General features: G+C 45.1%; 1 protein-coding gene across 1 annotated transcript; it reads right to left on the minus strand.

Annotated features, from left to right (window-relative positions):
* Positions 1 to 1,980: 1,980 nt before the first annotated feature.
* On the minus strand, positions 1,981 to 13,989 carry LOC308464358 (inactive serine protease PAMR1-like). The gene is made up of 6 exons (XM_080983723.1): positions 12,735 to 13,989; positions 10,873 to 11,007; positions 7,502 to 7,669; positions 6,776 to 6,979; positions 5,584 to 5,652; positions 1,981 to 2,125 (listed from the first exon to the last, which is right to left on the minus strand). The coding sequence occupies exons 1-5, from the start codon at positions 12,799 to 12,801 to the stop codon at positions 5,639 to 5,641; spliced, it is 588 nt and encodes a 195-aa protein (XP_080839849.1). The 5' UTR covers positions 12,802 to 13,989; the 3' UTR covers positions 1,981 to 2,125; positions 5,584 to 5,638.
* Positions 13,990 to 15,317: the final 1,328 nt, after the last annotated feature.

Below are 15,317 nucleotides of genomic sequence, written 5' to 3' on the forward strand. Positions count from 1 at the left end.
ACTTTGCTTCAGGATGAGAACAGAAATCGTGCTCCGGCGGTGCGGCAGCAGCAGCAGCAGGAGGAGGCCCCATTAGCTAAAGTGGTGCTTCAGGTTAAGAACAGTTTCAGGTTAAGTACGGACCTCCGGAACGAATTAAGTACTTAACCTGAGGTTCCACTGTAATGGACTATACTGGACACACCAGACAATTTCTTTTCTCCCCCCCCCCCCTTCCTTAAAAAAGGGAGAAATGTTCAGGCATAAGCAGCAAGCTTTGTGTATTGGTTTTGTACATTAGTTGAACTTTTAAAGGTCACTTGTAATAATATGTATAAGGTTTTAAAATTGAATAGGTAAGTGTCTAAGATTGTCTGGATGTGCATAAATAAGTATAAAAAAATGGAACTAGGAGGGAGAGGGGGAGAGAAGTCAATTAAGATTTTGATTGTGATTTTTTTATTGGGTTGTTGTTTTTTGTTCTCATAAAATTAATAAATTGTATCAAAAGAGAGAGAGAGAGAGAGAGAGAGAGAGAGAGAGAGAGAGAGAAAGAAAGAACCTGAGGAACAGAGAAAGAGACCCTATAAAGCTGTCCTATATGGACCCCATGCCCGCTGGCCCCTATATTTCCCTTCCCAGTAGATATGGGACTCTAAGACAATGAAGGCCTTTAGGGCAAAATGGAACCAACCAACCTCAGTCTGCCCTCATTCAGGAGTCCCTCCCCCTTAAAACCTATCTGCTTTCCTATTTACAGCTAATCCAGGAAATGGCATTTCTTGTCAGCTTCATTCTCCTCAGTAGAACCCACCAGAGAGGAGGAAGATGGGGGACAAAACTAGACTTACTTAGCTCCCCCAGTCATTGACTCTCTGGCTCTACCTAGTGTTGGCCTCTATGCATATCCTTCAATATGTCCCAGCGGAAAACTGGGATGCGCGTTGTTAACCCAAAAATGGAAAACGAGCGAGGTCCCAACCAAAGAAGAATGACAACTTAAGTTGACAGAATATGTGCAGCTTGCAGACTTAACATATAGGATAAGAGAACAAGATGAACACACATTTAAAGGAGATTGGAAAACGTTTATTGAATACAGTGAACCTTGGTTTGCAACCGCTTTGGATTACAACCCTATTGGATTACAACCATGTCAAACCTGGAAGTGCATATCCCTTTTTTTTTTGGATTACAACCCATTTTTTTGGATTACAGCCAATTTTTTTAGGAGGCCCCACTGGCGAAAACGCACCTTGGGTTACAACCCGTTTTGGTTTCCAACCGTACCTCTGGAACGGATTATGGTTGTAAACCAAGGTACCACTGTATATGGGAAATAATTGTGTGAAAACGCTGGCAGCATTAAGATAAATTCATCAGTGTAAATAAGTTTTGATGGGTGCAATAATGGAATACTGATTGGTATAGTTTTTGTAAAATATGCAGGGATTTAAGATATGTAAAATGAACCATGGAAAGAGAAGAAAGGAGATCATTGATATCTTAAGAATGTAAAATGAGTATTTGAAATTGTAAAACAGATACACACACACACACACACACACACGCAGGGAAACATCTTCTGGGGCCAAGCTTGCATGTGATTTTGGGTGCCGTGCTCTCTTGTGAGATTGCAGCCCTGAAAAAAAGTGTGACTTTCAGGGCTGTGCTCTTGCACGTTTTGGGACACTGTGCTCTTGCACGAGCGCACAGCCCCCCCCCCACGGGATGTCCCATTTTAATCAGGACATTTGAGGGGTATGTCCCTGCCTTCTGCTACCACTTACCAGCGCTCCAAGGTCTCAGAGTGAGGTTCTCTCTCAGCACTGCTACCAGGTAGTATTGAACCAGGCCTTGCCAGGGATCAAGTCTTCTGCATGTCAAGCAGGTGTCCTGCCACCAACCTGTGCGTCTTGACAACTAAGGATTCCAGTCCCCTGGGAACCTCCCCACCCTAAAAGAAAATGGCTGCTTACAGGGAGAGTCAGAACGCATGCGTTCTTTGCAACAGTTTTATTCGCACACAATTTAACCATTTCCAGTCGCCATTCCAGAAACTGGTTAGGAAGAGGAGATGAATCCAGCGGGGATTATTTCATCAGTGACCCACATTCCTGAGAAAACAAGGGTTGCTTGAGACCTGCTGAAATTAATAGGAAAGATTATCTATTGATGTATGAAGGAAACATTAGCTAATTAGACAACTTAACATGAATGCATTCATCAGTCATTTAAATCTGAATACAAATGAATTAGTCATTTTGAATAAATAAGAGATTTTAGGTGGTGCTTGTGTAGCAGGGATGGGGAATCTGGGTAAACCTGTGTCCTGATTTACAGAGGACAGCCTTTTATGTGGAGACACCCTCTGTTTCAGGAATGGGGAACCTGTAGCTCCCAAGATGTTGCTGGACTACAGCCGCCATCAACCCTAGCAAGCCTGGTCTATGGTGGGTGATGCTGGGAGTTGTAGTTCAGCAACCTCTGGGAGGCTACAGGTTCCCCCTACCTGTTCTGTTTGGAGGGCTCTCTGGTCCAAGTTGGGTTTAAAAGACAAAGAACTGCTGGGAAATAGACCAGGTAGGGGCCCATCAATAGTTGCATTGAGCAGGCACACAGGTCGCCTCACTGCAATCTCTTTCATCATAGTGGGGAAGACTGTATCTGTTATGTACTGAAGTTCTCACCCTGGGCCAGCAGGGGGATACTGTAGATAGTTATGCAAATAAGGGATCGAAAGTGACATTCAGTGATTGGATAGTTTTAGAAAGTTGCTAAAGTTACACTTGTACTGGAGCTCTATATAAGCAGGCTGACTGAACCCTTCAGTTCATTTTTTTTTAATAAATGATATTTATTAAAAGTTTAAGAATTACAGAAGAAAAAAAAGAAATAACAATAAAGTAGAAAAAAACAATAACAAAACACATAAAACATATAAACACCATACAATAGTGCAGCAAAAAACAGACAAAAAAAGAAACTAAAAAACACATCCAATATTCCATATCTTTACCTTTCCTTAACTTATTTCATCGACCTTCTCACACCTCCCTTTTTTTGTATTCTAGTTCAATTCACTATTTCAGCAAGTTCTTCCCATCTTTCTCAATTTTGATTCTATAGTTTTAACGATCTAACCTTAAATTTTTTCAATTTAACCCAATGTCAATCAACTTTTACTTAATTCTTTGTTGCATTTCTACTAAAACCATGTTAATTCATTCCCGCATCCTTCTAACACTCATTAATTTTACAATGTTTCTGTAAGTATACTTTAAATTTTTTCCAATCTTCTTCCACCGACTCTTCTCCCTGGTCTCGAATTCTGCCAGTCATTTCCACCAGTTCCATATAGTCCATCAACTTCATCTGCCATTCTTCCCTGGTAGGTAGATCTTGTGTCTTCCAGTATTTCGCAATGAGTATTCTTGCTGCTGTTGTAGCGTACATAAAGAAAGTTCTATCTTTCTTTGGCACCAATTGGCCGACCATGCCCAGGAGAAAGGCCTCTGGTTTCTTCAGGAAGGTATATTTATATACCTTTTTCATTTCGTTATAGATCATCTCCCAGAATGCCTTAATCCTTGGGCATGTCCACCAAAGGTGAAAGAATGTACCTTCAGTTTCATTATATTTCCAACATTTATTATCGGGCAAATGATTTTTGCAAGCTTGACTGGTGTTATGTACCACCTGTAAATCATTTTCATTAAATTCTCTTTTAAGGCATTACATGCCGTAAACTTCATACCAGTGGTCCATAACTGTTCCCAGTCAGCCATCATAATATTATGTCCAACATCTTGTGCCCATTTAATCATAGCAGATTTCACCATTTCATCTTGAGTATTCCATTTCAACAGCAAGTTATACATTCTTGACAAATTCTTAACTTTAGGGTCTAACAATTCTGTTTCCAACTTTGATTTTTCCATCTGGAAGCCAATTTTTTAATCCAAATTATACACCTCCATTATTTGATAATAATGGAGCCAATCTCGTACTCTGTTTTTTAATTTTTCAAAACTCTGCAGTTTTAATCTGTCACCCTCTTGTTCCAAAATTTCCCAATACTTCGGCCATTTGGCCTCCATATTGAGTTTTTTGGTGACAACCATCTTGGGGTTTTATTTTCTAGCAAATCCTTATATCTTATCCAGACATTAAACAGTGCTTTTCTTACTATATGGTTTTTAAACGCTTTGTGTGCTTTAACCTTATCATACCACAAATATGCATGCCAACCAAATACATTATTGAAACCTTCCAAATCCAAAACGTCCGTGTTTTCAAGAAGCATCCATCCTCTCAGCCAGCAAAAAGCGGCTGATTCATAATAAAGTTTTAAATCTGGCAGGGCAAATCCGCCTCTTTCTTTAGCATCAGTTAATATCTTAAATTTTATACGAGGCTTCTTGCCCTGCCAGACAAATCTGGATATATCTCTCTGCCACTTCTCGAAACAGTCCATTTTGTCCAAAATTTGTAGTGTTTGAAACAAAAACAGCATTCTTGGCAATACATTCATTTTTATCACAGCAATTCGGCCTAACAACGATAGCTTGAACCCTTCAGTTCAGTTCTATCCTGGCCTGTGAATAAACAAGAGCTGTTTGAAGAATTGCTGTGTCGTCTGATATGTTCACCCACAACTTAACAGTATCTCTTACTTCAAATTATAGTAACTTTTTTCAACGTTTTGATTTTTTTTTTTTACATATAAATAAGCACGTGCAAATTTTATTTGTTTGTTTGTTGCATTTTTTTTTTCTTTTAAAAAGAAGAGTTTGGATTTGATACCCCGCCTTTCACTCCCTTTAAGGAGTCTCAAAGCGGCTAACATTCTCCTTTCCCTTCCTCCCCCACAACAAAGACTCTGTGAGGTGAGTGGGGCTGAGAGACTTCAAAGAAGTGTGACTGGCCCAAGGTCACCCAGCAGCTGCATGTGGAGGAGCGGAGACGCGAACCCGGTTCCCCAGAATACAAGACTACCGCTCTTAACCACTACACCACACTGGCTCTCGTTTGTTGCATTTATAACCTACCTTTCCCCCCATGGAACTCATATTTCTCCCATTCCTCATTTAATCCCCACAACAACTCGTGACGCAGTTGGGCTGAGAGGTAGTGACTGGCCCAAGATCACCCAGTGAGCTTCATGGCTGAGTGGGGAATTGAACCCTGGTCTCCCAGGTCCTAGTCCAACACCCTAACCACTGCACCACCACTGGCTCTCTATTTTAGGGGATGTGCAAGCAGCCACCATATGGGGCACCTGTGGCCCTGCAAGTGTCGCTGGACTCCCGCTCCCATCATTCCCCACCATTGGTCATGCCAGTTGCAAGGCCTGATGGGAGTTTGAGTCCAACAACACAGAGAAGGCCAAGGGCATCTCACCCCCCCCCCACCTTGCAGCAGGCACCATCTTGGATGAGGCCTCCCCTCCTGTGTGAGGTGAATGACTTGCTAAGTTACTCTGCCTGTTGTTAAAATTATTAACATTTTAAGTAGATTTAAAAGGATTCCTAAGAAATTATTAAAATAAGTTAAATAAATTAAATGCCACAGCTCTAGGTGTGAAGGGTGCCTGAAACTTACATAAAAGTCAGGTGTTGCAGCGAGCAGACCAGCCCCTCCACAGCGGTTGGATTTTTTATCCTGAGGAAGCTGCGGAAGAGAAGAAATTGGGTGGTAGCCTTTGGGTTCTCACCAGTACAACTACTGGGGACCCCCTGTGGTGAATACCAGGGCCCCTATCTACTCCACAAGCTCATATCGGCTTTGTATCACTTTCCCCAAAAGGATGCTAGGAAAGCATACTTTGCTGAGGAGACTCTTCCGAGAGAGATTCCTATTGCCCTCCTAGAACTTCAGTTCCCAGGATTCCTTGGAAAGCCTGTGTGATGGTTAAGAACATCTGGGGCTGGCCAAGATATTTGGCAGCCTGAGGTTAAAAAAAAGGACAAGATGGCAGCCCTTGGACTCCATCCTACAAAGCCAACTAGACTGATAGCTGAATCTTACTTCAGCACTGGTCAATATTTTTCACCTCACCTTGAGGAAACAAGGCTGTCTTAAGGGGCACAGAACAGGCCACATACCAGAGACAGCTGTTCCCTATCCTTATCCCCCACCTGAGGAAGCTGCTTGACTCTGTCTAATGGTAAGACCAAAAACTGAGAGTATCCTAAGTAAAGGATGGTTAAGTCCAGTCAAAGGCAACTATGGGGTTGTGGCGCTCATTTTGCTTCAGGCAAAATGCCGGGGTTTATCCACAGACAGGTTTCCGAGTCATGTGGCCAGCATGACTAAACCACTTCTGGTGCAACGGAACAACGTGATGGAAGCCAGAGCGCATAGAAACGCCATTTACATTCCCATCACAGTGGTACCTATTTATCTACCTACACTGGCGTGCTTTCAAACTGCTAGGTTGGCAGGAGCTGGGGCAGAGCAACGGGAGCTCACTCCGTTGTGGGGATTTGAACCGCCAACCTTCCAATCGGCAAGCCCAAGAGGCTCAGTGGTTCAGACCACAGCGCCACCTGCGTTTTACCTCTAATATCCTAAGTACCCTGGCAGGATCAGAGCAAAGTTCCATCTAACCCAGCATCCTGCTTTCCACAGCAGCCAATCAGATGCCCTCATCCCCTCCTAAATTTCTCCAATAAAAATAGGGACATCCTAAGGAAAAGCGAGACATTCTGGGATGAAATCAGAAACTGGGACGGCTTATGTAAATCCAGGAGTGTCCCTCGAAAATAGGGACACTCAGAGGGTGTGTACTCACCGCAGGGGACGTAGCAATCACACTCACAAAAGTCACAGCGAGAGAACCATCGGGTCCAGCCAGATTGCTTAGTGACGCAGGAGGAGATCTTGATGCAGCCATGATTGAGAAAGGCCCCTGGGTACACCTTATGGGGACAGGTGGAGGAGCAGCTCCCATCGATGTCACGCTCGTTTATCTCAATCCGACCCCGAAGGCAGATCCCTTCGCAGAAAGACAAAAAGCAATAAAAGCAGGCATGACACCAGGATGACTCGTTCAAGAATATGCAGAAATGGCGAAACTTACCGGAAAAATAAGAAACCAAGGTAACAAACTTTTACATAAAAGAATGGAAATGGTTTATTGAATATTTAAAGATAAATTGTAAACAGATAAAAACATTAGCAGGATTATTGTAATAACCTCCAGTATATATTTACAGTGTATATCTACAGTAGATAATTAAATGAGCAAGTTAAATGAATTTGGATATGTAGAAGATACTAAAAATAAATTTAAGGAACTGCAAAAAGAGGGGGAAGGAAGTCAAATTTTGAAATGTTATATTGATTGTAAAACTAATTAAATGTATAAACATGAAAAGTATAAATAAAAACTTTTTTTAAAAAAGAGAAAGATTGGCAATGGTGCCTACCTGAGAGGTGCCGGAACTGAGTTGCAGCAAGTTCCCACTGGAAAAAAAAGCTCTGGATATACACATGAAAGGCACACAATTATACTTACTGAGGCAAGTAGGTTTGGGGGTCCAGCGGCCACTCGATTGGCAGGCGCTAGCAGGATCCCCCACCAGCAGGTACCCAGGCCGGCAGCTGTAGCGTACCACAGACCCAACCCACCAGTCGTTCCCATAGACCACCGAATTGAACTCTGTTTCTGGTCGTCCGCAGTTCACTGAGAAAGAAAAAAGACACACACAGGGACCCTCCAGGTGGTTGCTTTGTGGCAACTGTGTTCTGCAACATGCCATTGACGAAATAATTGTGCTTTAGCAGTGGGTTTATAATGGACCGTCTGCACGCCATTCTGCTTGACTGGCCGTTCAGCTATGTTTCCTCCTTTCGCCTTTGAGAGGGACACTTTTGCACAGCAGTGAAATGCTGGCAGGACGGTTGGAGGATGGATGGTGGCTAACAGATTGAGGTTGAATCCTGACAAGACAGAAGTACTGTTTTTGGGGGACAGGAGGCGGGTGGGTGTGGAGGACTCCCTGGTCCTGAATGGGGTAACTGTGCCCCTGAAGGACCAGGTGTGCAGCCTGGGGGTCATTTTGGACTCACAGCTGTCCATTGAGGTGCAGGTCAATTCTGTGTCCAGGGCAGCTGTTTATCAGCTCCATCTGGTACGCAGGCTGAGACCATACCTGCCCGCAGACTGTCTCCCCAAAGTGGTGCATGCTCTAGTTATCTCTTGCTTGGACTACTGCAATGCGCTCTATATGGGGCTACCTTTGAAGGTGACCCAGAAACTGCAATTAATCCAGAATGCGGCAGCTAGACTGGTGACTGGGAGCGGCCACCGAGACCATATAACACCAGTCTTGAAAGACCTACACTGGCTTCCAGTACGTTTCCGAGCACAATTCAAAGTGTTGGTGCTGACCTTTAAACCCTAAACGGCCTCGGTCCAGTATATCTGAAGGAGTGTCTCCACCACCATCGTTCTGCCCGGACACTGAGGTCCAGCGCTGAGGGCCTTCTGGCGGTTCCCTCGCTGCGAGAAGCCAAGTTCCAGGGAACCAAGCAGAGGGCCTTCTCAGTAGTGGCACCCGCCCTGTGGAATGCCGTCCCACCAGATGTCAAAGAGAAAAATAACTACCAAACTTTTAGAAGACATCTGAAGGCAGCCCTGTTTAGGGAAGCTTTTAATGTTTAATAGGTTATTGTATTTTAGTGTTCTGTTGGAAGCCGCCCAGAGTGGCTGGGGAAACCCAGCCAGATGGGTGGGGTATAAATAAATAATAATAATCATTATTATAGGACAAAATCAAAACAAATGCAGAACGTCTGCGGTCGAAAAAGTTGCAGGATTTAGCAGGAAGTTACGGGACACGCACTGGTTGGAAATGAGGTGGTATGCCTGCCTCAAAACTTTTCCAGGTATATCCAGTATTGAAGATTAAGTGTAACTCCCCAGATGCCATCATGAGAACAAATGCAGAAAGAAATGTGATTTTGCTGGTTTCTGGTGCAGAAACTTTTACGTAATCCTCGGAGTCTGAATTTCAGTTGGCCTCATTCCATTTTCAGTTCATGTTCCCCCCAAGGGAACCCCTCCACCCCAAACATTGGGCCTTGCTTCCAATCCCAGTCCAGCATGCTGCTGAAGTATTGTCCCACTGGATCAGAGCAAAGGTCCACCCGGTCTAGCATTCTGCTCCCAGCCAAGGCCAACCAGACGTCTCTGGGAGCTTCAGCACCAGGGAGTGTCTTTGCCTCAAGTTTGTCCCACCTGTATATCAAGGTAGCCTATCTAGTCACACGGAAGTTCTGTTTAACTAGGACAGGGGTCTGCAACTCGCGGCTCCGGAGCCACATGTGGCTCTTTTAAAACTTTTGCCACAGCTCCGGGGCGGATACTAGCGAGGGGAGGAGGCGCATTGTGCGCCCCGACACTCCCCACTGTGGCGGGCGCTGTACTGGCTGTGACGTCGCATTGGGGGCGGTGCGTGCGTTAGTCACGCAGCGTCCCAACGTCACCTTCCCGCCCGCCCGCCCGCTACATTGTAAGGGGCATGTACGCTGGTCACTGCATTGAAAGGGGGCATGTACGCTGGTCACTGTTTTGAAGGGGAGTGAAGAACACACACACACACACAAAAAGGTAACTTGTTAATTTAACGTTTATTTCTATGAGGAGGAGTAATTCTGAGGGGTCAAACAAAGAAATAATAAAAAAGTGACAAAAAAGTTATTTTTATAATGACGAGTTTTGCGGCTCCCAGTTTTTTTTCCTTCGGAAACGGGTCCAAGTGGCTCTTTTTGTCTTAAAGGTTGCAGACCCCTGACCTAGGATGACAGCCTGCCTGATCAGCCTCTCCTCCACCATGAACCTGAGTAATCCTTTTTAAAAAAGAGAATCCTCTTTAAATCCTCCACGTTGCCCCTTTCCCCTCCCAGTTACTACTATACGATTAGCTAAACGCTTTACAATCTCCATTCTGTTTTGCCCTCATTAGCAACACAATCATTTCCAAGAGCGGTGATGACATGTGATTGCAGGAGGTGCGTGTGCTAAATTATTCATGACTTTTTTTTCTAAAATAAAATCCTAAAAAAAACGCAACCCCATATTCCTCATCAGCCACAAATGATATTGCTACATTTTTTTGGGGGGGGGGGGAGTTAGTTGCATCCAGTAATGCCGTGGCAAATTTAGAAGTACATGGTCCCTTCATGACCCACAAGCTCTCCAAAATCATTGTATGATCTTAGAAGGTTGTATAATCTTATAATTATACAATAATCTTAGACTTATACAACAACTAGGGATGCAATGCAACAATCAGTTCAGATCTCCGATGTGTTGCCTTTCAGCTAGATTTCTATGCACCTACGTGGGCAAATGAATTCGAGTGCTCCAACATCTTATTTTAAAGTGACTTAAACTTTTGTTTCCCATGATGTTCCATTGCACACCATTCTCTTTTCAGTACTTGGGTGTTCCTAAATGTGTGTTCCCCCTGCTCCCACTTCCCCCCAACTTGCAGAAAATATGGAGGGCGACCCCCTAAACATTTTATCGGGGGGACAAAGAGACCAGGGCCCCATAGAGTTGGCGCCTATGCTCTGGAACATACAGAACTCCTTCTCAGTGCTCTTCCCAAGCGCCTTCTCTAGACTGACCCTAGGAACCAATTATCAATGGCTGACTCACCTCCCTTCACTCTGATTGGTTCCAATCAGCATCAAGGATGGGAAAAAAATATTCTCAGTGGCTAAACCCCCCCCCCCCCCTTTCAGGATATTGGCGACAGGGACCCTGTGGCAGAATTAGTAATGGCCTTTGACCTCTCATGACCCTAGACCACTACAGCACCGGTTGCAGCTTGCAGCATAACTGGGATTTGACTCTACGTATTCTGGATTTGCACATACCCCGGCAAAATGATTTGTACCCCAACCAGCAGCAGCTTCCATTCCCACACGTGCTTTTCTTCAGTTCTTTGTGCTTTCCTTTACAGCCTCCCATGCAGATGGGGGCAGTTCCGGACCAGTAAGTGTCCAAATTTTCTGGAAAAAGAAGGTTTTTTTAAAAAAATAACAACAACCCAAAGTGTAATAATTTGTTCTATCCTAAAAATAAATTATAGTACAGTAGACGCTTGGGTTGTGAACGTGATCCGTGCGGGATGCACGTTTGCAACACGCAGAGGTGCGTCTGCGCATGCGCGGGTTGCAATTCAGCGCTTCTGCGCATCTGCGACCGCCAAAACCCAGAAGTAACCTCTTTCCGGTACTTCCGGATTTCGGCGGTCTGTAACCCGAAAAAACTCAACCTGAAGCGTCTGTAACCCGAGGTATGACTGTATGTGATTGTTATTACAGTGGTACCTCAGGTTACATACACTTCAGGTTACAGACTCCCGCTAACCCAGAAATAGTGCTTCAGGTTAAGAACTTTGCTTCAGGATGAGAACAGAAATCGTGCACCGGTGGCGCAGCAGCAGCAGAAGGCCTCATTAGCTAAAGCTTCAGGTTAAGAACAGTTTCAGGTTAAGAATGGACCTCCGGAACAAATTAAGTACGTAACCAGAGGTACCACTGTATCCATTTATGAAATTCAGAGCTCTAAGCTGTAGCCCCAACCACGTCTATTCAGAAGGAAATCCTGCTGAATGCAATGGAGCTGACTCCTAGGTAAGTGAGGTTAGGATCGCAGCCTCTTTCTGTCAGCCAGATTGGTATAACTGAATGAAAACGTTACAACATTTGGTAAACCCCAGCATTTAAGTGACAGAAATAAAACTAGGTAGCGTACATACTTATTAAGTGTCAGTGTCTGAAGAAGTGTGCACGCACACAAAAGCTCATACCAATAACAAACTTAAGAGACTTAGGTCTCTAAGGTGCTACTGGAAGGATTTTTTTTATTTAGTGTCATAACATTTCATTTATTTATCTGTTTAAATAGGAGTTTGCTACTTTCCTACTTCAGAGTCTGCAAAGTGTCTCACAACAATGCTGGCAGAGGCTGATGGGAGTTGTATGTAGTCCAAAACATCTGGAGGACACTAGATTTAAGAAGGCTGCCTTGAAGTTTGGCCAAGAGGTCTTGAAAAAGAAAGAAAAAATCTCTCAAGATTTAAACTTGACATCAGAAAAATTTAAAGTTTCAGATTTTTCAGATTTCAAACTTGCTATTTAATCTTAGTTTAAGTTCCTGGAATTACACAGCATAATAAACAACAATGGCTTTTAGCATCAAAAGAAGCAGACCAATTATTATCTTGATAATCCTTTTTTACAGGACAAGCCTATCCATGTCCCACTGAGTTCAATGAGGCTTGCTCCCAAATACAGTAATCAAATAAGACTGCAAACTTATAAGTGTATCAGTATTTTGTCTTCTTTTTAAAAATTTGCTATATAGTAGGATTTTGTGTGTGTGAACTTTTATCATCTTTCCCTTGAACTACAATAAAAAGGTCAGTATTCTTTCCCCCATTTTACAGATGTGTAACTGAGGCTCAGATAGATTGTAGTTTGTCCAAGGTCAGCCAACTAGTTTCTGGCAGAGTGAAATATAAACCAGGGGCTACCTGGATCATTTAACTATGCACCATGAGTTGGAAACTTTATTTGCGCAACTGACTTGTAAGACTCGCCACTCCTTCTGCAGCTGCTGACCCAGAAAACAGTGCCTCTTAACCCAAAGAGCTACTTTAGCATGGATGAAGCTTCCAATACCAAGAAGTACGCTCAGCCCTTACCTTGCACCTTGGCTCCCTGTGACTTACCTTCCAACTCCTCGCCCGAGAGGAACTCGCAGAAGGAAAGGAGGAAGAAGAGAATAATCAGCGCCATGGTGGATATAGCAGGGCTGGCACCCCGCCAGGGGACAGCTTTTCAGTGGCTTCAAAGGGAGAGGTGGAATTTTGGGAATAAGTTTTTTCACCTGCCCCCGTGGGGATGGCAAAGTTGAACTGATCGCCAGAGGGCCTTGCAGCAGCCCAGATCCATTCAAACTGCAGAGAAAATCACCCTCGCTTCTTTTTTTCCAAGATACTGTGCAGCACAGGGGGAGGTTAGGAAGCTTCCACAAATCCCTCCACAAACCCTCCCCGCCTCTCCATGCCACAGATAATCCCACAGCAGCAAGAGCGATTATTTTTTCTCTCTCTTCCGAAAACCTTATACTACAAGTCCTGGAATCTTACACAGGAGCACCAAACATAGATGCTTTCCTAAACCAGTCATTTTCAAGTAGTTAGTGTGGGGAAGTGGGAAAGGACCACAGAGAATGGTGAGACACATTGAATAGAATTTGGGGTATGGAGAACTAGGACTGGGTGGCTTTTGAGCAAACCATGTCCTATCAGCTGCCTTAAACCTACCTTACAGGGCTGTTGCGTGTGAAAATGTCACAAGACACTACAGAGAGAGAGCATTTCAAAGAAAGAAACCTGGGATAACCTCTGGAACAGAAGGCAGCTTCTTTGCAAGACAAGCTCCGTAAAGGGATGGGTAAGGAGATTACAGGAGGGTCTCCTAAGGATATTGGCTGTGTGTGTGTCTATCTCTCTGTGTGTAATGGACTGTTTTTAAAAGGGGGAACCTGGGAAGGCATGTAAATACTGCCCCAGTCTGTCATTTCCAGGTGACAATCTTAAGGCGAAAGGAGGGAGAGTCAACTTTCCAAGTGTGAGTTATATTGCAGGAACCTTGGTCCAGAGTTTCCAGCGACAAAACCTAGAATGCCAAGCCCTGGATTAAGAGCCTGTACTGGGAATGTGCAGCAAACAGAACCAGCTGTTCAAGATATATCCCAGATTAAGGCTGAGGGAGAATAGCAAGCAGAAGCAAAATACAATTTACTAATTCCCAGCCCTTTCTTTACCAGGCTTCAGGTACCCATCATGAAGCTAAAGCAGAGGCACCTTTTTAGTTCAGTGAACCATTTCCCCCCTTGGGAAACCTCCCAGAGGCATCAGTGGGTGGGGTCAGCACCAATGATGGGTGTGGCCCAAGGCAAAAGCAACAGATAAGACTCTTGCCTTTGCGCAGCCAGCTGTGTTTCAACCACACAAGTGTCAGATTCGTGTGCACACATCTGTCATCCTCCATCCAGGCAAGCAATAGGTTCAGTGGCGTAGCGTGGGGGGTGCAGGGGGGGCCGGCCGCACCGTGCGCAACATCTGGGGGGGGGCGCTCGCACTCGCAGCTCTCTGCCCCTACCTGGCTCACTCACTCTCTCTCACTGCAGTGCTGGCTGTGCGAATCCGATCCGAGCCGCTGGGTCGCTGCCCACTGTGGAGGGGGTGGGTGCCAGGCGTGCGGTGCGGAGAGAGAGCGAGGGAGTATCTGGGGGAGGGACAGTGCAGCGGCCGCCCAGCACAGCGCTGAGCATGGGAGAGAACCACACCAGACCAGACCAGGCAGCAGCAAGAAGAAGCTGGCAGCGGCGGCAGGTTAGGGGTTAGGGGGCGCAAATTACTTGCCTTGCTCCGGGTTAGGGGGCGCAAATTACTTGCCTTGCCCCGGGTTAGGGGGCGCAAATTACTTGCCTTGCCCCGGGTGCTGACAACCCACGCTACGCCGCTAAATAGGTTTCATCACAGGTCAAGGACATATTCCAGTCAGGCAAAAGCACAGAGGGCCAGGTCTGTGGCAGGCATGGCCTGAGCAGAGTCCCCAGGCCTGGAGCACCGTACTTGCACCAAATCAGAGGTTCCCCACCCCTGGGTAGAGGATCTCTGGAGTCATCATATAGGTATCTCGGGGGTAGTGGAAAATCACCTGCCAGCACTTTGGGACCCCTTTTACAAGGCAGGAGCCTGCCTCTCCCCCCTCAGACTGCAAAGCATAGATACAAGGAATTTGTCTTTGACCTCATGCTGGGTCAGAGGACAAGTCTTGCTGCTGCCAGTCCAATGCCAGAAACAAGCTGCCATTTCTCACACAATCACTCTGTGTGGAGGCGTCTGGTAGCTACAACAAAAATGGCTGGCTACTGAACCCAGCCAATATTTGTGGCCCCTGACCAGGTGACACTATGACAGGTGTTGGCAGAGAAAATGAATCCAGATGAGGCAGGAAGTGAACCCAGCTGCATACCCCACTTTTAGAGAAGCCATCCCTACTGAAGCAGAAACTTCTTCCTGGCTGCAATACGGCCACTTGTTTTAAACTGTTTTTAATGTTGTATTTTAAATTGATGTGGCCTGCCCCTGGGACCTTATGGTGAAGAGTAGGGAAAAATATGTATTAATGGGCGGTATCCAACAAACTTGTTACGCCAGCACAAGGATTTATATTTGCACAGTCAAACCGTCCTCCCCCTGTACAGTCCCTAGATCTGTTCTGGGGTTTTCCCCAACCCT

Source organism: Podarcis pityusensis (assembly GCF_964106645.2).
Source record: "Podarcis pityusensis genome assembly, chromosome: 15".
Taxonomy (NCBI): Eukaryota; Metazoa; Chordata; class Lepidosauria; order Squamata; family Lacertidae; genus Podarcis; species Podarcis pityusensis.

What these genes read in the sequence shown, in the direction of transcription:
- LOC308464358 (XM_080983723.1), bottom strand. Translation starts at nt 12,801, where the DNA reads ATGGCGCTGATTATTCTCTTCTTCCTCCTTTCCTTCTGCGAGTTCCTC. An exon ending in CTCGGGCGAGGAGTTGGAAG is followed by an intron (nt 11,008 to 12,734) that starts GTAAGTCACAGG and finishes TTCTTTTTCCAG; the next exon opens with AAAATTTGGACACTTACTGG. An exon ending in GTACAAATCATTTTGCCGGG is followed by an intron (nt 7,670 to 10,872) that starts GTATGTGCAAAT and finishes TTTCTTTCTCAG; the next exon opens with TGAACTGCGGACGACCAGAA.